The sequence below is a fragment of the Manis javanica genome, chromosome 4, assembly GCF_040802235.1.
Source record: "Manis javanica isolate MJ-LG chromosome 4, MJ_LKY, whole genome shotgun sequence".
NCBI lineage: Eukaryota > Metazoa > Chordata > Mammalia > Pholidota > Manidae > Manis > Manis javanica.
Window position 1 is genome coordinate 144,382,528 of NC_133159.1, and position 24,733 is coordinate 144,407,260.

Genomic DNA, 24,733 nt, shown 5'->3' on the forward strand with positions numbered 1-24,733 from the left:
AGCCTTTATCGGATCTGTCATTTACAAATATATTCTCCCATACTGTAGGGTACCTTTTTGTTCTATTCATGGTGTCTTTTGCTGTACAGAAGCCTTTCAGCTTAATATAGTCCCACTTGTTCATTTTTGCTTTTGTTTTCCTTGCCCGGGGAGATATATTGAAGAAGAGGTCACTCATGTTTATGTCTAAGAGATTTTTGCCTATGTATTTTTCTAAGAGTTTTATGGTTTCATAACTTACATTCAGGTCTTTGATCCATTTCAAATTTACTTTTGTGTATGGGGTTAGACAGTGGTCCAGTTTCATTCTCTTACATGTAGCTGTCCAGTTTTGCCAGCAACATCTGTTGAAGAGACTGTCATTTCCCCATTGTATGTCCATGGCTCCTTTATCGAATATTAATTGACCATATATGTTTGGGTTGATGTCTGGAGTCTCTAATATGTTCCATTGGTCTGTGGCTCTGTTCTTGTGCCAATACCAAATTGTCTTGATTGCTATGGCTTTGTAGTAGAGCTTGAAGTTGGGGAATGAGATCCTCCCCCACTTTATTCTTCTTTCTCAGGATTGCTTTGGCTATTCGGGGTCTTTGGTGTTTCCATATGAATTTTTGAACTATTTGTTCCAGTTCGTTGAAGAATGTTACTGGTAATTTGATAGGGATTGCATCAAATCTGTATATTGCTTTGGGCAGGATGGCCATTTTGACTATATTAATTCTTCCTAGCCAAGAGCATGGAATGAGTTTCCATTTGTTAGTGTCCTCTTTAATTTCTCTTAAGAGTGTCTTGTAGTTTTCAGGGTATAGGTCTTTCACTTCTTTGGTTAGGTTTATTCCTAGGTATTTTATTCTTTTTGATGCAATTGTGAATGGAGTTGTTTTCCTGATTTCTCTTTCTGTTGGTTCATTGTTAGTGTATAGGAAAGCCACAGATTTCTGTGTGTTAATTTTACATCCTGCAACTTTGCTGTATTCCAGTATCAGTTCTAGTAGTTTTGGAGTGGAGTCTTAGGGTTTTTTATGTACAATATCATGTCATCTGCAAATAGTGACAGTTTAACTTCTTCTTTACCAATCTGGATTCCTTGTATTTCTTTGTTTTGTCTAATTGCCGTAGCTAGGACCTCCAATACTATGTTAAATAACAGTGGGGAGAGTGGGCATCCCTGTCTTGTTCCCGATCTCAGAGGAAAAGCTTTCAGCTTCTCGCTGTTCACTATGATGTTGGCTGTGGGTTTATCATATATGGCCTTTATTATGTTGAGGTACTTGCCCTCTATACCCATTTTGCCAAGAGGTTTTATCATGAATGGATGTTGAATTTTGTCAAATGCTTTTTTAGCATCTATGGAGATGATCATTTGGTTTTTGTCCTTCTTTTTGTTGATGTGGTGGATGATGTTGATGGATTTTCGAATGTTGAACCATCCTTGCATCCCTGGGATGAATCTCACTTGGTCATAGTGTATGACCCTTTTGATATATTTTTGAATTTGGTTTGCTAATATTTTATTGAGTGTTTTTGCATCTACATTCATCAGGGATTTTGGTCTGTAATTTTCTTTCTTGGTGGGGTCTTTGCCTGGTTTTGGTATTAGGGTGATGTTGGCTTCATAGAATGAGTTTGCAAGTATTCCCTTCTCTTCTATTTTTTGGAAAACTTTAAGGAGAATAGGTATTATGTCTTCTCTGTATGTCTGATAAAATTCCGAGGTAAATCTGTCTGTCCCGGGGGTTTTGTTCTTGGGTAGTTTTTTGATTACCGTTTCAATTTCTTTGCTTGTAATTGGTTTGTTTAACTTTTGTGTTTCTTCCTTGGTCAGTCTTGAAAGGTTGTGTTTTTCTTGGAAGTTGTCCATTTCTTCTAGGTTTTCCAGCTTGTTAGCATATAGGTTTTCATAGTAGTCTTTAATAATTCTTTGTTTTCTGTGGAGTCTGTCGTGATTTTTCCATTCTCATTTCTGATTCTGTTGATGTGTGTTGATTCTCTTTTTCTCTTAATAAGTTTGGCTAAAGGCTTATCTATTTTGTTTATTTTCTCAAAGAACCAACTCTTGGTTTCATTGATTTTTTCTATTGTTTTATTCTTCTCAATTTTGTTTATTTCTTCTCTGATCTTTATTGTGTCCCTCCTTCTGCTGACTTTAGGCCTCGTTTTTCTTCTTTTTCCAGTTTGGATAATTGTGATGTTAGACTATTCATTTGGGATTGTTCTTCCTTCTTTGTACTTTCCTCTGAATACTGCTTCTGCTGCATCCCACAGAAGTTGGTGCTCTGTGTTGTTGTCATTTGTTTCCATATATTCCTTGATCTCTATTTTAATTTGTTCATTGATCCATTGATTATTTAGTAGCATGTTGTTAAGCCTCCATGTGTTTGTGAGCCTTTTTGTTTTCTTTGTAGAATTTATTTCTACTTTTATACCTTTGTGGTCTGAAAAGTTGGTTGGTAGAATTTCAATCTTTTGGAATTTACTGAGGATCTTTTTGTGACCTAGTATATGGTCTGTTCTGGAGAATGTTCCATGTGCACTTGAGAAGAATGTATATGCTGTTGCTTTTGGATGTAGAGTTCTATAGATGTCTATTAGGTTCATCTGTTCTAGTGTGTTGTTCAGTGCTTCCGTGTCCTTACTTATTTTCTGCCCAGTGGATCTATACTTTGGGGTGAGTGGTGTGTTGAAGTCTCCTAAAATGAATGCATTGTATTCTATTTCCTCCTTTAGTTCTGTTAGTATTTGTTTCACATATGCTGGTGCTCCTGTGTTGGGTGCATATATTTTTAGAATGGTTATATCCTCTTGTTGGACTGAGCCCTTTATCATTATGTAATGTCCTTCTTTATCTCTTGTTACTTTCTTTGTTTTGAAGTCTATTTTGTCTGATACTAGTACTGCAACCCCTGCTTTCTTCTCTCTGTTGTTTGCCTGAAATATGTTTTTCCATCCCTTGACTTTTAGTTTGTGCATGTCTTTGGGTTTGAGGTGAGTTTCTTGTAAGCAGCATATAGATGGGTCTTGCTTTTATATCCATTCTATTACTCTGTGTCTTTTGATTGGTGCATTCAGTCCATTTACATTTGGGGTGACTATTGAAAGATATGTACTTATTGCCATTGCAGGCTTTAGATTCGTGGTTACCAAAAGTTCAAGGTTTGCTTCTTTAGTATCTTACTGCCTAACTTAGCTTGCTTATTGAGCTGTTATATACACTGTCTGGAGATTCTTTTCTTCTCTCCCTTCTTGTTCCTCCTCCTCCATTCTTTATATGTTGGTTGTTTTATTCTGTGCTCTTCTGTGTTTCCTTTAACTGCTTTTAGTGGGTAGTTGATTTTATTTTTTGCCTTTAGTTAGTATTTGGTTGCTCTGCTTTCTTTGCTGTGATTTTATTTTCTCTGGTGACATCTGTGTAGTCTTAGGAGTGCTCTCGTCTAGAACAGTCCCTCTAAAATACCCTGTAGAGGTGGTTTGTAGGAGGCAAATTCCCTCAAATTTTGTTTGTCTGGGAATTGTTTAATCCCTCCTTCATATTTAAATGATAATTGTGCTGGATATAGTATCCTTGGTTCAAGGCCCTTCTGTTTCATTGCATTAAATATATCATGCCATTCTCTTCTGGCCTGTAGAGTTTCTGTTGAGAAGTCTGATGATATCCTGATGGATTTTCCTTTATACGTGACCTGTTTCTCTCTAGCTGCCTTTAAAATTCTTTCCTTGTCTTTGATCTTTGCCATTTTAATTATTATGTGTCTTGGTGTTGTCCTCCTTGGGTCTTTCTGTTGGGAGTTCTGTGTATTTCTGTGGTCTGTTTGATTATTTCCTCCCCCAGTTTGGGGAAGTTTTCAGGAATTATTTCTTCAAAGACACTTTCTATCCCCTTTTCTCTCTTCTTCTTCTTCTGATACCCCTATAATATGGATATTGTTCCATTTGGATTGGTCAGACAGTTCTCTTAATATTGTTTAATTCCTGGAGATCCTTTTATCTCTCTTCTTGTCAGCTTCTATGCATTCCTGTTCTCTGGTTTCTATTCCATCAATGGCCTCTTGCATCTTATACATTCTGCTTATAAATCCTTCCAGAGTTTGTTTCACTTCTGTAATCTCCTTCCAGGCATCTGTAATCTCCCTCTGGATGTCTGTAATCGCCCTCCGGACTTCATCCTTTAGCTCTTGTATATTTCTCTGCGTCTCCATCAGCACGTTCATGATTTTTATTTTGAATTCTTTTTCAGGAAGACTGGTTAGGTTTGTCTCCTTCTCAGGTGTTGTCTCTGTTATCTTTGTCTGCCTGAAATTTTGCCTTTTCATGGCGATAGAGATAGTTTGCAGAGCTGGACGAGTGACGGCTGGATGAACTTCCCCTCTTGTTGGTTTGTGGCCTTCCTCTCCTGGGAGAACAGCGACCTCTAGTGGCTTGTGCTGGGCAGCTGTGCGCAGACGGGGCTTCTGATTCTTGCCCGGCTGGTATGGAGTTAATCTCCACTGTTGCTGTGTGTGTGGCCTTCCTTGGGCTGCTGCTCCAATATGGTGGAACTGCGTTGGAAGGGGAATGGCCAGGAGGCTATTTATCTCCGTGAGGGGCCTCCAGGCTCCCTGCTACCCAGGGGGTTAGAGTGCCCAGAGTTCCCCAGATTCCCTGCTGCTGGACTAAGTGTCCCAGGATGCTTCCATCCGGCTGTGGGGTCCCTGTCCCTTTAAGACTTCCAAAAAGCACTCGCTTTTCTTTGTCCCCAGGGCGCCAGCTGCGGGGCCCGCTCACACATCTTACTGACCTGTTTCCCTATTATCCAGGACCCCACGCATGCACTGTCTGCACTCTCGTGTGGATGGCTAGGGCTGGCTATTTAGTAGTCCTGGGCTCCCTCTCCCTCCCCACTCTGACTCCTCTCCTCCTGCCAGGCGCTGGGGGGAGGGGCGCTCGGGTCCCGCTGGACCGGGGCTTATATCTTACCCACTTCGCGAGGTGCTGGGTTCTTGCAGGTGTGGATGTGGTCTGGCTGTTGTCCTGTGTCTTCTGGTCTCTCTTTTAGGAAGAGTTGTCTTTGTTGTATTTTCAAAAATATATGTGGTTTTGGGAGGAGATTTCCGCTGCTCTACTCATGCTGCCATCTTGGCTCCGCCCCCTCCCACCCTCTATTTTTTAAACACAAATGGTTACATACTCTGAAACTGTTCCCAGAGAATTTTACTTGCTTTTTTCATTTAACAGTATGTTTCAGAGAATATTTAAAAACTTCTTCTTTTTTTTTTAATGACTGCATGATGTTCTATTATTATGGCTTTTTCATAATTTATGTATCAGTGTTAGTCCCTTAGAGATGGTCCTTCAGGCGTTTCCAGTCTTGATATTCTAGGAAATGGTATATAATCAATAACCTTTGAAATTCCCTAAAACTTTTAGAACTTTCTAGAATCATGTGTCTCTCACATTATTGTTCTTTTAGGGGTCAAGTCCTTCCTGCTCATACACTTCTGAATACAGTGGATGTTGAACTTATCTATGAGGGAGTCAAGTATGTACTTAAGGTATGCTGAATGCCACTGAAGCCTACACCTTAACCTTTTGTCTTTGTTAGCTTGCTTTCTTTAGGTCAAGAAATGGGGAGATATTTTAGTTTCTGCAGGGCTGGGTGTTAGTGAAATTGCAGTCATTACTGGTGTCAATAGCCTAAAGCAGTATTTGATGATTCTATGAAGATGATTTAGTTGTTCCTCAACTTGACATTGCAGCCAAGAAATAAGGGAGACAGAAAACAAACAAACCAGGTAGAAGCATGTAAGGTCGCCCTATTTTGTTTGTAGCAGGGCTGAGCCATGCCCACAGACACTGATGCTAAGAGCACTAGTGCCATGAATTTCCTTCCTCTCTGACAGATCTTTCTTACCTATGTGTTAGAGGTACTGAAATTTTTTTTCCTGGGGCTCCACCTGGAAGGGACACACTGACTTTGACCCTTCTGGTTCTCATTGTCTACAGGTGACTCGACAGTCCCCCAACTCCTATGTGGTGATCATGAACAGCTCATGTGTAGAAGTAGATGTGCATCGGCTGAGTGACGGAGGACTGCTCTTGTCCTATGATGGCAGCAGTTACACCACATACATGAAGGAGGAAGTGGATAGGTAAGTTTCTGTTTGAGGTCTATTTGCTGGTCATTGTTATGAACTTTTCCTCTCAGTAGTTGTTGGTTCTTGGGACTTTTCAAGGCCTTCTTTGGTAGTCTTTTATAATTAAAAAAAAAAAAAAGTACATCCACTTATCAAAAATTCAAGAGTATAAAAAGTGTTTATAATTAAAAGCATCATCTCTCTTCAGTGTGATAATGAAAAATAAGCTTCCCTCTTTGTAAGCACCAACTTGTTAACAGTTTCTTATATTTTTGCAGAAATTTTACATACATATACAAGTTACATATGTATATACTGTTTTTCTTTTAAATACATTCACAAATAACCTTTAAGGTACCATTCTGGATCTTACCTTTTCTTTTAGCATATATATTGTAGACTGTATGACACCAGTCATTCAGTGTAGTGACAGTGAATTAAAGTGTAAATGAATGAACATCTGTAAAGTGCTTACCACATCGCCTGGGGCATAGTAAGGGCTCAAAAAATGTTAGCTGTTACATCATCATGGTATTCATGTTTGTTTTTAAGTAGTTGTGCCTGCTCTTTTTAATAGCTCTATAAGTATTCCATTATATGGGTATACTATCATTTATTTAATATGACCCTTATTGAAGGAAATTTTGGCATTGTAAACAAAGATGGAATGAGAATGTCCTGTGTGCGTGTTTGTGTATAGAATTAAATTTTCAGTTTGTTTTTGTTCTTTTTTTAATTGACATTATTTTATCATTCTCCTTTATAACCTGAGGTGCTTTATTGGCACCTCATTACATACTCCCTCTTATCTCCCAGATATCGTATCACAATTGGCAATAAAACCTGTGTGTTTGAGAAGGAAAATGACCCTTCAGTGATGCGCTCACCTTCTGCTGGGAAGTTAATCCAGTACATTGTGGAAGATGGAGGCCATGTGTTTGCTGGCCAGTGCTATGCTGAGATAGAGGTCAGAGTGGTGCCTGGGCTGCTGGGACATGCGAGGGAAAGTAGGAAAAGGGTTTGCCAATATGGATTAGGACCAAAGAGTAACAGAAATGAAATGGAAAATAAAAAGGAAAAAGCACCAGTTGACTTAATTGGGCTATAAACCTTAAGACTTTAAAAACAAAAAGCTTACCCTTTTCTTTTTCACAGATGAGTTATCTTTAGCTCTAAAAATACACACTGGGCAATAGCACTTACTGAATAATTGGTGTCATGCTAGCGCTGGTTATAGAGAAAAATGAGGTAGGTGGAATGGGGCCACAAAACAGATAAGTAATGAAATACGAATTCTGAGAGAGCTAAGCACAGAGGGCAGAGGGTCACCTAACCCAAACAGGTATGAGGCTGTGTGGATATGGGTGGATAGTAGGGGAAGACTTCCTGAAAGAGGGGACTTTGATCTTAGTTTGAAAGATATATGGTAATACACCAGGGACGAAGGGCAGGGAGAATGTTTAAAAGTGAAGGAGCAGCACGCATAAAGGCACAGAAGCAAGAGAATGGCCTATTTAGGAACTGTAACTATTATACATTGGTATTGCTTGAGAGTGGCCTGAGGTTTAATGGGAAATGGCAAGCAGAGATACTAAATGAGTAATCAAAATTTGCAATCATGAAGTACTTCAAAGGACATACTAAAAAGTTTAGATTATTATGAAGGCAGTTGGGAGTCATTGAAGGATCTTACATTGAAGAGTGATTTCATGAAGTCTGGTCTCTAGAATGATTGCTTTAAGTGACTTTGTTGGCAGTGTATAGCAGGTAGGGAAATCTGTTAGGAGGTGTTTAAAGTACTCCAGGCCAGAAAGGTGAGGGCCTAAACCAAAGAGATGGAAGATACTTGAGAGAGGTTTAGAAGGTGTACTTGGTAATTGGTAGACAAGGGTAAGGTAGATAAGTAAAAAAAATGACCCTTAGGTTTTGGCCTGGATGTTTTAGTTTGAACATATAGATCCATAGGGATGAGAAAGCTAAATGGTTCATCATTTGTAAGTATAAAACAAGTGAAAACACTAACTATGGCAAAATGAATTTAAGCATTAGAAACAGGAAAAGTCAGTAACTTATTAATCTCTAAAGCTAGGTCATGAGAGGTTTTTCTAATTATATTTCTTTGTAGTTTCTTGGAGATTTTGATAGATTCCTATTTTTCTGGGCTAAATTAAATATAGTCCAACCTCAAAGGTAAGGGGAAAACTGATCCCTTTTAAATCATTCATCTGTGTAAACAGAGGTCAAACTCTTAAGTTTGTTTTCCATTGTAGGTGATGAAGATGGTAATGACCTTAACAGCTGCAGAGTCTGGCTGTATCCATTATGTCAAGCGACCTGGAGCAGCTCTTGACCCTGGCTGTGTAATAGCCAAAATGCAGTTGGACAACCCCAGCAAGGTCCAGCAGGTGAGTAAGAAGGTACTTTTAATATGGCTCTACATGAACTGATTACATGGTAGGGATAGTGTGGAGGGGCAAGTGATTTCAATGCTTGGTTTGCTAGTTTTTTCTTAAGCATTTTCCCCTGATCTTATACCTTTTGTTTGCGTCTGTAGCATTATGGAACTAGAGTTTGCAAGAGTTACTATGATACTAAGATTCTATGATTTTTCTCATGATGCTTCCTCCATTGACTTCTCTCCTTACAGCTGGGTACAGCCAAGGATGTCTTGCTTTTGAATGATGAATGTAAGTTGCAATGGTGTGTTTTGACGCTGTCTAGAAGGTAGTGGATGACCTGATCTCTCATTGGGGTTGACAGGCTGAGCTTCACACGGGTAGCCTGCCACAGATCCAGAGCACAGCACTCAGAGGCGAGAAGCTCCATCGAGTGTTCCATTATGTCCTGGATAATCTGGTCAACGTAATGAGTGGATACTGCCTTCCAGACCCTTTCTTTAGCAGCAGGGTATGATCACTTCTCTTGGGGAAGGGATGTACAAATACACTACCTGTTCTCCAAGACAGTTTTAAAGTCACATAAGGATTTTTTAGAGGGAGGAAAAGAAAAAATATTTGTCCTGAAACTCTCCCAACCTTTACTTGTGGGATTCAGAGTCATTAAATCCTTGCTTCTTATCTGTATTATTGACTTCACATTGAACTGGGATTTAAACCAGAGGACAAGGACCATGTTAGAGACTTCTGTTGCCATTTCAAAATACTACATGATAGTGCATTCAGATGTATCATTTATTTTGGGGATTGTGTTAATTTTGTCTGGATCCTATTATTTCCTTCTCAGGTAAAAGACTGGGTAGAGCGGCTGATGAAGACCCTCCGTGATCCCTCCTTGCCTCTCCTAGAATTGCAAGATATCATGACCAGTGTCTCTGGCCGTATCCCCCTCAATGTGGAGAAATCTATTAAGAAGGAAATGGCTCAGTATGCTAGCAACATCACATCAGTCCTCTGTCAGTTTCCCAGCCAGCAGGTATGTATAGAGTAGCACTCATTTTCATCTGGCCAACTGTGCTGGAGTTCATACTGTAGAATTTCTTCCTTACTATCTAAATGCTGTGCTTTTGCAATTTTAAGCATTCTGCCCTTCACAAAACTGCCTCGGGATACAAACCCAGTAATGAAAGTACTGTATGTGAAATATGAAGCATATGTGGTTATGAGAAAATCATATTGGCCATGTACTCCACAGAGGTTTGTTCTTGGGGCTATTCCCTAATTAGAGGTATCTGTGTGAATTAAAGTAGAGGGATATTCATAGTTATATTATCAGAGACTTCCTTACTACCTCAGCATCATGTTTATTACCCTTTCCCTATAAAGCAAATTTACATGTAGGAAGTAAAGCTAGGCAAGTGAGGAATAAAGTTTAGGCCTGGACCTTCAGCATATCTTGCCTGTCAGGGCCTCTGGTAGAATGGTAATTTTTGTGATGCATTCATTTGTTCATCTGGGAAAGGGTGAAAAGAAGTAAAAGTTGTTGCTTATATAATTATTGTTTTTTAATGTCTTGTGTTTAAACTGTGCACATTGCTAGCTGTTCCCAACATGTGGGAGATAGAAATTGTCATGCTTTGGATCTCTTTGTTGGGTTGTGCTTCATTTTTTTTTCTTATGCTTTAGATTGCCAACATCCTGGATAGCCATGCAGCTACACTGAACCGGAAATGTGAACGGGAAGTCTTCTTCATGAACACTCAGAGCATTGTTCAGCTGGTACAGAGGTAGCTACATGTAACTCCAGAGTCCCAGACTTGTCTGATCCCATATTTTCCTTTCTTCTAAGTAGTTAGGAAGAGATTTACCTCAGGTTTGATTTAGATACATTTGAAAGCCTTTATATCTTAGAAAATACCTTATATCTCTTAAATATCTTAGAATTGTGAGTAAACTCATATACTCAATATTTCTGATGACTTCTTTCTATTCAACATCTGTCTGTTAATTATTAAGGCACAGATATTTCATTGCTTGCTTTTTCCTTGCAATTTACATGAAACTATCTTTCTTCTGGCACAACACCGAGTATGACATTTATTCTTCTTAGCTTATGAAGCCAACTATTGGACTAAAAGAATATTTACAGAACATTTTCAGCTTTAAGATACTCATACATTTTTCGGATATCCCTTAGCCATCTCTAGGGTATTCTGTTTAGCAGCAGGAAGTGAACCAAGGTGTTTTCTAGGTAGGAGTGCCAAGTGGTTTTGTTTTGTCTTAGTATTCCTTTTTTTCTCTTTTCCATTAAAAAAAATCTTGTCTCTATTAGCCAGATTTATTTTAGGCCTATAATTTAATCTGATTAGTTGATTCTCAGCTGGCCCCTTTCCTGTCCTAGAATTTATTCAGCAGGAAAGCAGTTCAGGAGAAAGTCTAGAAAGTAAATCTGGGTTCTTGGTTTATTATTTAGTAGTGTTGGTCTGTCAGGTCTTCCAGTGGAGACTTTTTCTGTTTGCCTAGATACCGAAGTGGCATCCGAGGCCACATGAAGGCTGTGGTGATGGATCTGCTGCGACAGTACCTGCGGGTAGAGACACAGTTCCAGAATGGTAAGCCTCTTCCTGAGGACTCTGTCTGAGAAAGTTTTCTTGTAGGACTGTGCAACAGCTGAGCCAGAGCATCCTGTCACTAACACTTGATCTTAACAAACTCTTCCTCCTGAACCGCTTCCTTAAAAACTAACCCCCATATCCCATTAATGCCAAAGAAAGAGCAACAACACAGCTTGAGGTTGTGAGTCCACTGTGCTTTTAGGAAAGGGTTGAGGTAATTTTTCTAGTAGAGATTAGCATTTCCTGTTGATGTCTTCTTGATCGCATACAGTGAGAGTGGGTTGAGTCACGACCAGGCTGAAATTGAGAAACCCTATCTGAAGAGCTTGCCTCTCAGCCGCTAATCCATGGATTGAACCACAGGCATCTGAAAAAGGCTCAGATTTTCCAGTACTTTTCAGTGTGTCATTTAGGTGGAATTTATCCTTGGCTTTCTCTGAAGAGCTTCACTAAATGATGTATAAAGTCTCTAAATGTGAAAACCCTAAGATTTTTCAAGCCACATACTGCTGATACTGCTTTCTGCCACAAGGTGGCAGTGAAACACCATAGCATTTGAAATATTAACAACATTTTCTTTATGTTTTGCTCCCTTTTGTATCCTTTAAAGGATACAACTCCTAACCTGCCTGCCACTCATAACCAGCCAAAATTGTCAAGAAAATATAAGCAAAATGAATCCAGCAATGTATAAAATAATATATTAAAACCAAGTTGCCTTTTTCTCACTAATGCAAGTTTGATTAATATTTGGGGAAAATGATTAATGTAATTTATGATGTAATAGATTAAAAGAGAAAAATACATGGTCATCATCTCAAGATATGGGGAGAAAAAAAGCATTTGACAAAATTTAATATCCATTCATGATAAACTCTGGCAAATGAAGAATGAAATGGAATTTCCTTAGTCAAGTAAATGTCCTCCACAAAAAATCTATAGGATACATCATACGTAATTGTTAAATATTGAGAGCATTCTCTTTACGATTAGGAATAAGGCAGGGACACCTGCTGTCACTAATTCTATTCAGCATCATACTGGATATCCTAGCCAGTGCAGTAAGACAAGAAAAAGGATTAAAAGGTATTAAGGTATAAAGATGGGAAAGGAGTAAGGAAATAAATCTGCCACTATTAGATATAATATGATGTCAACCTGACCTCAAATAATCCACATATTTTTTATTAGAATTATTTAAAGTCTGACAAGGCTGGTGGATACAAAAGTCAAAATACAAAAGGCAAATGTTTTTTTATAGTAGAACAATTGTTTAGAAAGGCAATTTAGAAAAATGTGCTACTTAAAGGAGTAACCCCAAACATGAAATACTAAGGACTAAGCATAACAGAAGATGTACAAGCCAATTTTTTTTTTTTTTGAGAGGGCATCTCCCATATTTATAGATCAAATGGTTGTTAACAACAATAAAATTCAGTATAGGGGGGTCAATGCTCAATGTACAATCATTAATCCATCTCAAGTCTAATTCTCGTCAGTCTCCAATCTTCTGAAGCATAACGAACAAGTTCTTACATGGTGAACGAATTCTTACATAGTGAATAAATTCTTACATGGTGAACAGTACAAGGGCATTCATCACAGAAACTTGGTTTTGATCACGCTTTATGACCTATAAACAATCAGGTCAAATATGAATATTCGTTTGATTTTTGTACTTGATTTATATGTTGATCCCACATTTCTTCCTTTATTATTATTATTATTATTTTTTTTATTTTTAATAAAATGCTGAAGTGGTAGGTAGATGCAAGATAAAGGTAGAAAACATAGTTTAATGCTGTAAGAGGGCAAATGTAGATGATCAGATGATCAGATGATCAGGTATGTGCCTATGGACTAAGTATTAATCCAGGCTAGACAAGGGCAGCAAAACATCCACGGATGCAGAAGATTTCTCTCAAAGCAGGGGGGGTGAGGTTCTGAGCCTCACCTCTGTTGATCCCCAAATTCTCACCTGATGGCCCCCCTGCGACTGTGCCTGTCTTAGGTTGTTCCTCCCTTGAGGAATCTTACCCGTCTCTGGCTAACCAGTCATCTTCCGGGGCCATACAGGGAAATGTAAAGTTGGTAAGTGAGAGAGAAGCCATATTGTTTGAAAAGGTTAGCTTTTTACTTCTTTGCAGATTTATGCCCTGTGGCTTCTATGCCCAGCACTTGTCTCGAGGTATCTTTACCACCTGGAGGAATTATGATACTCGGTAAATTCGATATGAGGCACGAATTCTATTTAAGGGTTGTAATTAGGAAGGAAGAAGAAAAGCTATAGAGGTAGCATATGGAAGAAAACATGGGAGGATTGATTATTTCTTTGACATATCTTCTTGTAGAGTACCTTAAGTATGTATAGGTTTTAAACTACTAACTAATTTGCACACACATATTAACATAATAGGAATACGGTGACATAAACAAAGCAAATCTATAATTACCATCCATCTCCAGTGAAGCCAAGAAAACCATTTAGGCACCCTAGGCATTTGTGAAAATTTGTCTATGATATGATGGATATTGTCCAACTGTACTTGAACAGTCTGAGAGAAGTCAGACAAATTAAAGCAGCCCATTTCTGGGATCTGTTCACATCCCATATGTTCTTTTAACCATAGATAGTCTATAGTCATAAGATTTTGGAGCGCTACAACTTGCACCCTTCCCAACTCCTGGTTGAGTTCCAACAGTACAGATCCAGTCAAATTCGTTGTCTCACTGTATGCACATGCCAGCCTAGACATCTCCCTCCTCATTCCTATGGCAAGTCCAGGAGACGGTGGGCTGAATGCAGCCACAACCGCAGCATCGTCCGAATCCCTGTGGAGGCTTTTTGATGATCATCCCCTGGCACGAGTCCTCCAGAGAGTGCTGATGCCGGAAGCTCCTCCTCATATTGTATCTTAGTTCATTTTCTGGGTATCCAAGCTAGGCCTTGATCTTCTGCATAGAAACAAACAGACCCTTTGCCCACACTTTGACATGCCCTCTATACCACTGTGCAGAACTCATTGGAGGTCAGCACACAGTAACTGCTTTTTTTTTTTTTTTATTAAGAGAAAGGAATATAATCAGAAAAGAGTACCTCCATAGCTGATCATCTGACACCCTTTAAGTGATCAACATTAAGGATATTTAAAGCATGCGTTGATCTTTGATTTACCAATAGTTTTATCCTATCAAGGAGTAATCCCCCTTTTCTTTCTTTCTTTCTTTTTTTTTTTTTTTTAATTTTTAATCTATACTCACATGAAGAATACTATGTTTACTATGCTCTCCCCTATATCAGGTCCCCCCTAACAACCACAGTACGGTTACTGTCCATCAGCTTAGCAAAATGTTGTAGAGTCACTACTTGTCCTCTGTGTTGTGCAGCCCACCTTCCCCTTTCTCCCTCCCCCCCATGCATGCTAATCTTAATACCCCCCTTCTTCTCCCCCCACCCTTATCCCTCCCTGCCCACCCATCCTCCCCAGTTCCTTTCCCTTTGGTACCTGTTAGTCCATTTTTGGGTTCTGTAATTCCGCTGCTGTTTTGTTCCTTCAGTTTTTCCTTTGTTCCTATACTCCTCAGATGAGTGAAATCATTTGGTATTTCTCTTTCTCCGCTTGGCTTATTTCACTGAGCATAATACTCTCCAGCTCCATCCATGTTGCTGCAAATGGTTGGATTTTTCCACTTCTTATGGCTGAGTAATATTCCATTGTGTATATGTACCACATTTTCTTTATCCATTCATCTACCGATGGACATTTAGTTTGCTTCCAATTCTTGGCTATTGTAAATAGTGCTGCGATAAACATAGGGGTGCATCTGTCTTTCTCAAACTTGATTGCTGCGTTCTTAGGGTAAATTCCTAGGAGTGGAATTCCTGGGTCAAATGGTAGGTCTGTTTTGAGCATTTTGATGAACCTCCATACTGCTTTCCACAATGGTTGAACTAATTTACATTCCCACCAGCAGTGTAGGAGGGTTCCCCTTTCTCCACAGCCTCGCCAACATTTGTTGTTGTTTGTCTTTTGGATGGCAGCTATCCTTACTGGTGTGAGGTGATACCTCATTGTAGTTTTAATTTGCATTTCTCTGATAATTAGCAATGTGGAGCATCTTTTCATGTGTCTCTTGGCCATCTGTATTTCTTTTTTAGAGAACTGTCTGTTCAGTTCCTCTGCCCATTTTTTAATTGGGTTATTTGTTTTTTGTTTGTTGAGGCGTGTGAGCTCTTTATATATTCTGGACGTCAAGCCTTTATCGGATCTGTCATTTTCAAATATATTCTCCCACACTGTAGGGTTCCTTTTTGTTCTATTGATGGTGTCTTTCGCTGTACAGAAGCTTTTCAGCTTAATGTAGTCCCACTTGCTCATTTTTGCTGTTGTTTTCCTTGCCCGGGGAGATATGTTCAAGAAGAGGTCACTCATGTTTATGTCTAAGAGGTTTTTGCCTATGTTTTTTTCCAAGAGTTTAATGGTTTCATGACTTACATTTAGGTCTTTGATCCATTTTGAGTTTACCTTTGTATATGGGGTTAGACAATGGTCGAGTTTCATTCTCCTACATGTAGCTGTCCAGTTTTGCCAGCACCATCTGTTGAAGAGACTGTCATTTTGCCATTGTATGTCCATGGCTCCTTTATCAAATATTAATAGACCATATATGTTTGGGTTAATGTCTGGAGTCTCTAATCTGTTCCACTGGTCTGTGGCTCTGTTCTTGTGCCAGTACCAAATTGTCTTGATTACTATGGCTTTGTAGTAGAGCTTGAAGTTGGGGAGTGAGATCCCCCCTACTTTATTCTTCTTTTTCAGGATTGCTTTGGCTATTTGGGGTCTTTGGTGTTTCCACATGAATTTTTGAATTATTTGTTCCAATTCATTGAAGAATGTTGCTGGTAATTTGAGAGGGATTGCATCAAATCTGTATATTGCTTTGGGCAGGATGGCCATTTTGACGATATTAATTCTTCCTAGCCATGAGCATGGGATGAGTTTCCATTTATTAGTGTCCCCTTTAATTTCTCTTAAGAGTGACTTGTAGTTTTCAGAGTATAAGTCTTTCACTTCTTTGGTTAGGTTTATTCCTAGGTATTTTATTCTTTTTGATGCAATGGTGAATGGAATTGTTTTCCTGATTTCTCTTTCTATTGATTCATTGTTAGTGTATAGGAAAGCTACAGATTTCTGTGTGTTAATTTTGTATCCTGCAACTTTGCTGTATTCCGATATCAGTTCTAGTAGTTTTGGAGTGGAGTTTTAGGGTTTTTTATGTACAGTATCATATCATCTGCAAATAGTGACAGTTTAACTTCTTCTTTACCAATCTGGATTCCTTGTATTTCTTTGTTTTGTCTGATTGCCGTGGCTAGGACCTCCAGTACTATGTTAAATAACAGTGGGGAGAGTGGGCATCCCTGTCTGGTTCCCGATCTCAAAGGAAATGCTTTCAGCTTCTCGCTGTTCAGTATAATGCTGGCTGTGGGTGTATCATATATGGCCTTTATTATGTTGAGGTACTTGCCCTCTATTCCCATTTTGCTGAGAGTTTTTATCATGAATGGATGTTGAATTTTGTCAAATGCTTTTTCAGCATCTATGGAGATGATCATGTGGTTTTTGTCTTTCTTTTTGTTGATGTGGTGGATGATGTTGATGGATTTTCGAATGTTGTACCATCCTTGCATCCCTGGGATGAATCCCACTTGGTCATGGTGTGTGATCCTTTTGATATACTGTTGAATTGTGTTTGCTAATATTTTATTGAGTATTTTTGCATCTACATTCATCAGGGATATTGGTCTGTAATTTTCTTTTTTGGTGGGGTCTTTGCCTGGTTTTGGTATTAGGGTGATGTTGGCTTCATAGAATGAGTTTGGGAGTATTCCCATTTCTTCTATTTTTTGGAACACTTTAAGGAGAATGGGTATTATGTCTTCTCTGTGTGTCTGATAAAATTCCGAGGTAAATCCGTCCGGCCCCAGGGTTTTGTTCTTGGGTAGTTTTTTGATTGCCGTTTCAATTTCTTTGCTCATAATTGGTTTGTTTAACTTTTGTGTTTCTTCCTTGGTCAGTCTTGGGAGGTTGTATTTTTCTAGGAAGTTGTCCATTTCTTCTAGGTTTTCCAGCTTGTTGGCATATAGGTTTTCATAGTAGTCTTTAATAATTCTTTGTATTTCTGTGGAGTCTGTCGTGATTTTTCCATTCTCATTTCTGATTATGTTGATTTGTGTTGATTCTCTTTTTCTCTTAATAAGTTGGGCTAGAGGCTTATCTATTTTGTTTATTTTCTCAAAGAACCAACTCTTGGTTTCGTTGATTTTTGCTACTGTTTTATTCTTCTCAATTTTGTTTATATCTTCTCTGATCTTTATTATGTCCCTCCTTCTGCTGACTTTAGGCCTCATTTGTTCTTCTTTTTCCAGTTTTAATAATTGTGATGTTAGACTATTCATTTGGGATTGTTCTTCCTTCTTCAAGTGTGCCTGGATTGCTATATACTTTCCTCTTAAGACTGCTTTTGCTGCGTCCCACAGAAGTTGGGGCTTAGTGTTGTTGTTGTCATTTGTTTCTATATATTCCTTGATCTCTATTTTGATTTGTTCATTGATCCATTGATTATTTAGTAGCATGTTGTGAAGCCTCCATATGTTTGTGAGCCTTTTTGTTTTCTTTGTAGAATTTATTTCTACTTTCATACCTTTGTGGTCTGAAAAATTGGTTGGTAGAATTTCAATATTTTGGAATATACTGAGGCTCTTTTTGTGAGCTAGTATGTGGTCTATTCTGGAGAATGTTCCATGTGCACTTGAGAAGAATGTATATCCTGTTGCTTTTGGATGTAGAGTTCTATAGATGTCTATTAGGTCCATCTGTTCTAGTGTGTTGTTCAGTGCCTGTGTGTCTTTACTTATTTTCTGCCCGGTGGATCTATCCTTTGGGGTGAGTGGTGTGTTGAAGTCTCCTACAATGAATGCATTGCAATCTATTTCTCTCTTTAGTTCTGTTAGTATTTGCTTCACATATGCTGGTGCTCCTGTGTTGGGTGCATATATATTTAGAATGGTTATATCCTCTTGTTGGACTGAGCCCTTTATCATTATGTAGTGGCCTTCTTTATCTCTTGTTACTTTCTTTGTTTTGAAGTCTATTTTGTCTGATATTAGTACTTCAACCCCTGCTTTCTTCTCACTGTTGTTTGCCTGAAATATGTTTTTCCATCCCTTGACTTTTAGTCTATGCTTATCTTTGGGTTTAAGGTGATTTTCTTGTAAGCAGCATATAGATGGGTCTTGCTTTTTTATCCATTCTATTAGTCTGTGTCTTTTGATTGGTGCATTAAGTCCATTTACATTTAGGGTGACTATTGAGAGATATGTACTTATTGCCATTTCGGGCTTTAGATTCGTGGGTACCAAAGGTTCAAGGTTAGCTTCTTTAGTATCTTACTGCCTAACTTAGCTCGCTTATTGAGCTGTTATATACACTGTCTGGAGATTCTTTTCTTCTCTCCCTTCTTATTCCTCCTCCTCCATTCTTCATATGTTGTGTGTTTTTTTCTGTGCTCTTTTTAGGGGTGCTCCCACTTAGAGCAGTCCCTGTAGGATCCCCTGTAGAGGTGGTTTGTGGGAAGCAAATTCCCTCAGCTTTTGCTTGTCTGGGAATTGTTTAATCCCGCCATCATATTTAAATGATAGTCGTGCTGGATACAGTATCCTTGGTTCAAGGCACTTCTGTTTAATTGCATTAAGTATATCATGCCATTCTCTTCTGGCCTGTAGGGTTTCTGTCGAGAAGTCTGATGTTAGCCTGATGGGTTTTCCTTTATAGGTGACCTTTTTCTCTCTAGCTGCTTTTAAAACTCTTCCCTTGTCCTTGATCCTTGCCATTTTAATTACTATATGTCTTGGTGTTGTTCTCCTTGGATCCTTTCTGTTGGGGGTTCTGTGTAATTCCATGGTCTGTTCGATTATTTCCTCCCCCAGTTTGGGGAAGTTTTCAGCAATTATTTCTTCAAAGAGACTTTCTATCCCTTTTCCTCTTTCTTCTTCGTCTGGTATCCATATAATATGAATATTATTCCTTTTGGCTTGGTCACATAGTTCTCTTAGTGTTGCTTCATTCCTGGAGATCCTTTTATCTCTCTCTATGTCAGCTTCTATATATTCCTGTTCTCTGGCTTCTATTCCTTCAGTGGCCTCTTGCATCTTATCCATTCTGCTTATAAATCCTTCCAGGGATTGTTTCACTTCTGTGATCTCCTTCCTGACCTCTGTGATCTCCCTCTGGACTTCATCCCACTGCTCTTGCATTTTTCTCTGCATCTCTGTCAGCATGTTCATGATTTTTATTTTGAATTCTTTTTCAGGAGGACTGGTTAGGTCTGTCTCCTTCTCAGGTGTTGTCTCTGTGATCTTTGTCTGCCTGTAGTTTTGTCTTGTCATGGTGATAGAGATAGTGTGCAGAGCTGGTACAAGTGACCGCTGGAAGAGCTTCCCTTCTTGTTGGTTTGTGGCCTTCCTCACCTGGGATAATAGCGACCTCTAGTGGCTTGTGCTGGGCAGCTGTGTGCAGACAGGGCTTCTGCTTCCTGCCCGGTTGCTATGGGGTTTATCTCCACTGTTGCTGTGGGCGTGGCCTGGCTGGGGCTGCTCCTCCAAAATGGTGGAGCCCCGTTGGAGGGGGAGCGGCCGGGAGGCTATTTATCTCCGTAAGGGGCCTCTGTGCTCCCTGCTGCCCAGGGGGTTAGAATGCCCAGAGATCCCCAGATTCCCTGCCTCTGGTCTAAGTGACCTGTCCTGCCCCTTTAAGACTTCCAAAAAGCACTCTCCAAACCAAAACAACAACAGCAACAATGAGAGAGGGAACAGGAAAAAAAAAAAAAAAGGAAAAAAACACTTGATTTTTTTTTTTTGTCCTCAGGCGCCAGTCCCAGGCACCTGGTCACTGGTCCTGCTGCCCTGCCTCCCTAGCACCAGGGTCCCTGTCCCTTCATGGCTTCCAAAAAGCACCCACCCACTGGTCCCGCAGGGAAAAACGCGCGATATTCTTTGTCCTCAGGCGCCGGTCCCAGGCACCCTCTCACCAGTCCCACCGCCCTGCATCCCTAGCACTGGGGTCCCTGTCCCTTTAAGGCTTCCAAAAAGCACTCGCCAAAAAGAGGGAAAAAAAGGGGAAAAACGCGCGATTTCCTCCGTCCTCAAGTGCCGGTCTCAGGCACCCACCCACTGGTCCCGCAGTGAAAAACGCGGGATATTCTTTGTCCTCAGGCGCCGGTCCCAGGCACCCGCTCACCAGTCCCGCCGCCCTGCCTCCCTAGCACCGGGGTCCCTGTCCCTTTAAGGCTTCCAAAAAGCACTTGCCAAAAAGAGAAAAAAAAAGGGGAAAAACACGCGATTTCCTCCGTCCTCAAGTGCCGGTCCCAGGCACCCGCTCACCGGTCCCGCCACCCTGCCTCCCTAGCAACGGGGTCCCTGTCCCTTTAAGGCTTCCAAAAAGCACTAAAAAAAAAAAAAAAATCCGCTCCGGTTTCTTTCCACCCGCCGGGAGCCGGGGGGAGGGGCGCTCGGGTCCCGCCGGGCTGGGGCTTGTATCTTACCCCGTTTGCAAGGCACTGGGTTCTTGCAGGTGTGGATGTGGTCTGGATGTTGTCCTGTGTCCTGTGGTCTCTATTTTAGGAAGATTTTTTCTTTGTTATATTTTCATAGCTCTATGTGTTTTTGGGAGGAGATTTCTACTGCTCTCCTCACACCGCCATCTTGGCTCCACCCCTCTCTACAAGCCAATTTTGTAAAAAATTACAATCAGTGAAGAATAACAAGGAAGATCTAAATAAATATGGTCTTAGATTGGAATATAAACTTGAAAAGTATTGATTCTTCCTAAATTCATCTGTAGATTCATTGACTTTTCAATAAAAATCCTAGTAAGGTATTTTCATGGAATTTATCAAATTAATTCTAAAATTTACATGAAAGCAAAATCTGATAATAATAAGATGCTACAAATGAAATACAAGATTGAGGACTTTGTCCTGTCAAATGTCAAGATTTAATAGAAAGCCATATTAATGAAATACTATAATATTGTTGTAGGGACAGATTAATAGACCAATGGAAGACAATAGCCACAGATCCACACATATATGAAAACTTAACTTTATAACAGTACAGGCATGAAGAAAGGATTTGATTTTTCAGTAAATGATAGTGGGTTTTCAATAAATGACAAGGAGTTATGCATTTGCAAAACCAAAAAAAAAAACTGGATCCCTGCTTTGTACCATACATACAGAAAGCAATTCCAGATTAATTAGAGACTTAAAAATACTAAATAGGCAAAAACAGTAAATTTTTAGAAGAATATTCTTATAACCTCAGGGTAGAGAAGATTTTTTCATATAAGACACAAGTGCAAACTATGAAAGTTTGATTAATTTAACCCCACTTAAGAAAAGGTACCATAAATAGACTGCAAATATAAGCCAAGAAGTGAGTGAAGATACTTACAAAACACATCATCTTATTCCATTGCTTCTGTAAGTTGAAGTGCAGATTTCCAAATTGCAAATCACTTTGGAGTACAGTTTGTTAATACTGAATAGCGTTGAACTTTTTTATATTCTTCAACCTAGTAGTTAATCTTAGATAATGTACTCTGGAGACTTTTACACATGTTTAGTAGGAGCCATATATATTAGAACTGTTTGGGGCAGCATTCTTTATTCAACAAAAAGTTAGGAAACAATTCAAATATACACAAGTAGAATATATAATTTAATTATAGTATGGTCCTACAGTGTATTATTATACAGCTGCGAAAAATGGATGAACCACAATGCACATGTGAACAAAAGGATGAATCTCAAAAAACATAATGCTAAGAGAAAGAAAAAAGTTATACAATGATCCATTCACAGTGATTCTATTGTTACCAAGTTGAAAAAACAGGAAAAATGAAACTATTTACATTTGTGATAAATATAAAGAAAAGCAAAAAAATTAACATGAAATTCAGTTAGTAGTTGTTTTCAAGGAGGATCACATAGGATATCTCAAAAATACTAAAAATATTCTATTAGATGACAGTTACAAGAGTATTTATTCTTTCATATGTGTATTTCACTGTAAAAAGTTTTTAAAAAGAGAACTCTAGGTATCATTTCTGTCTTTCTGTTTACATACATGTCTTTGCTGCCTCTTCTCTGAGTATATAGTCTTTTTATTTCCTGTAGTCCTAGTAATTCCTGTTATGAAAGTATATTTCTGTTCACTTCAAAGCTTAGGAGAAAGGTTGGGAGAAATATGAAAAATTTAAACAGCTTCCATTTTGTTCTAAATAGGTCTTTTATGAAATTGGCAGCTCTCTAGACATATTGCAATCCATTGTTTTTCAAATGTACTTAGTTTTTCTTTGAGTAAAAATATCAATCAATTTCAAATATTTAAAACAGTAAAAGCAGAGTTGCCTTGGTTGAATGTACTCAGTATTTTAGGAATCCATGGTAATGCAATTTGAACACCATTGTTCTGGTTTGAAACTTAATGTGGATGAACTGAGGTGATAATCCTTTAGTATTTTCTTGATTTCATATAATTCTGACACTTGAGATAAAGGGGCACAAAAATCTCAATCATAATGTAAGTTGGTCATGGAGATAGTAGTACAGTATGGAGAATATAGCCGATGATTATATAACATCTTCCTATAGTAACCACACTAGTGGGTGTGAGGATTTAATAACATGGTAACTGTTGATCCACTGTGTTGTGTATTTGAAGCCAATGTAAGGTTGTATATCAATGATACTTCAATTTTAAAAAAATGACAAAAATTTCTGACACTTAAAACTATTCAAACACTAGTTCTCTACCTGGAAATTTAATTCTGAGATAACCTGTTTTCTAAAGAACTGAATATTACTCATATACCATAGTAGATTTCACTACAGTGTACCTGAATCTTACACTTCAATTGCAAAACAGCTTTCTACCCAGAACTGACTTGTCCCTGGTGGCCTTATGAAAGGCCACTGAAAATATACATAACTACTCTCTCTACAGACCTTTTGACTTAATGCTAGGTTCTCCTTGATCTATACCTTAGATCATTGGATTTGGGATTCCTAGGCATTGCCTGGCTGTTTCATGGTCTTAGAGAGGAAAATGTTAATTTCAGAGGTAGTAGCCATCCTTCTTATGTATATTAATAGGTTTGTGTGGTTTTATTTTTGAGCTTCCATCTAGTTAGGGTAGACATATTTAGTGAGTCAGACATGGAATTAAAATCTCAAGCTGGGGTGAACTTTAAAGATCATTGGTTTAATGGTATTGACACTTCTTTTTTAAGCAACAGAGAGCCCTCTCTTCTTTATTTTTTGTTTATTGAAGTATCATTGATATCCGATCTTATATTGGTTTCAAGTATACAACACAGTGGTTCACCAGTTACCTGTATTATTAAATCCTCACCCCCACTAATACAATTACTAAATGTCAGCATAGGAAGATGTTACAGGATCAGAACCCTTTATTATAAATATATTCTCCTATACTGTAGATTGCCTTTTTCTTGTACTGATTGTGTCATTTGCTGTACAGAGCTTTTTAGTTTGATGTAGTCCCAATTGTTCATTTTCTATTTTGTTTTCCTTGCTCAAGGAGATGTGTCCAGGAAGAAATTGTTCATGCTTATGTTCGAGATTTTTGCCTAGGTTTTCTTTTAAGAGTTTTATGGTTTCATGACTTAATAGTCAGGTCTTTGATCAATTTCAAGTTTACTTTTGTATATGGAGTTAGACAGTAATTCAGTTTCATTCTCTTGCATGTAGCTGTCCAGTTTTCCCAACACCAGTATTGAAGAGGCTATCTTTTCACCATTGTATATTCATGGCTCCTTTATCGTATATTAATTGACCATATATGTGTGGGTTTGTATCTGGGCTCTGTTCTGTTTCATTGATCTATGAGTCTGTTCTTGTGCAAATGCCATACTGTTTTGGTCACTGTAGCTTTGTAGTATAGCTTGAAGTCAGGGAGCTTAATACCCCCAGCTTTGTTCTTTTTCAAGATTGCTTTGGTTATTCAGGGGTCTATTGCGGTTCCACATGAATTTTAGGATTATTTGCCCTAGTTCATTGGAAAATGCTATAGGTATTTTGATAAGGATTGCACTGAATCTGTAAATTGCTTTGGGCAAGGTGGCCATTTTGACAATATTAATTCTTGCTATCCAAGAGCATGGGATAGGTTTCCATTTATGTATGACTTTAATTTCTCTCATGATTGTCTTAAAGTTTTCAGAGTACAGGACTTTCACCCCATTGGTTAGGTTTATTCCTAGGTATTTTATTCTTGATAAATTGTAAATGGAATTGTTTTCCTGATTTCTCTTTCTGCTAGTTTGTTGTTCGTGTGTAGAAGTGCAACAGATTTCTGTATGTTAATTTTGTATCCTGCAATTTTGCTGAATCCAGTTATTAGTTCTAGTAATTTTTTGGTGGAGTCTTTAAGGTTTTCTATGTATAATATCATGCCATCTGCAAATAGTGACAGTTTAACTTCTTTCTTACCAATTTGGGTGTCTTTTATCTCCATGTAGTCTGATTG

The 24,733-nt window shown here is 38.7% G+C and overlaps 1 protein-coding gene across 14 annotated transcripts in view; it reads left to right on the top strand.

Annotated features, from left to right (window-relative positions):
- ACACA (acetyl-CoA carboxylase alpha) overlaps positions 1-24,733 on the top strand; it is a 313,862-nt gene that overhangs the window by 158,000 nt on the left and 131,129 nt on the right. For all 14 annotated transcript variants that reach the window (XM_073235270.1, XM_073235269.1, XM_073235274.1 and 11 more), the window contains 8 exons: positions 5,447-5,528; positions 5,980-6,125; positions 6,927-7,077; positions 8,381-8,515; positions 8,871-9,017; positions 9,354-9,542; positions 10,193-10,293; positions 11,030-11,118. In XM_073235270.1, the coding sequence (XP_073091371.1) occupies positions 5,447-5,528; positions 5,980-6,125; positions 6,927-7,077; positions 8,381-8,515; positions 8,871-9,017; positions 9,354-9,542; positions 10,193-10,293; positions 11,030-11,118 (1,040 nt within the window). The remainder of the gene's footprint in view (positions 1-5,446; positions 5,529-5,979; positions 6,126-6,926; positions 7,078-8,380; positions 8,516-8,870; positions 9,018-9,353; positions 9,543-10,192; positions 10,294-11,029; positions 11,119-24,733) is intronic.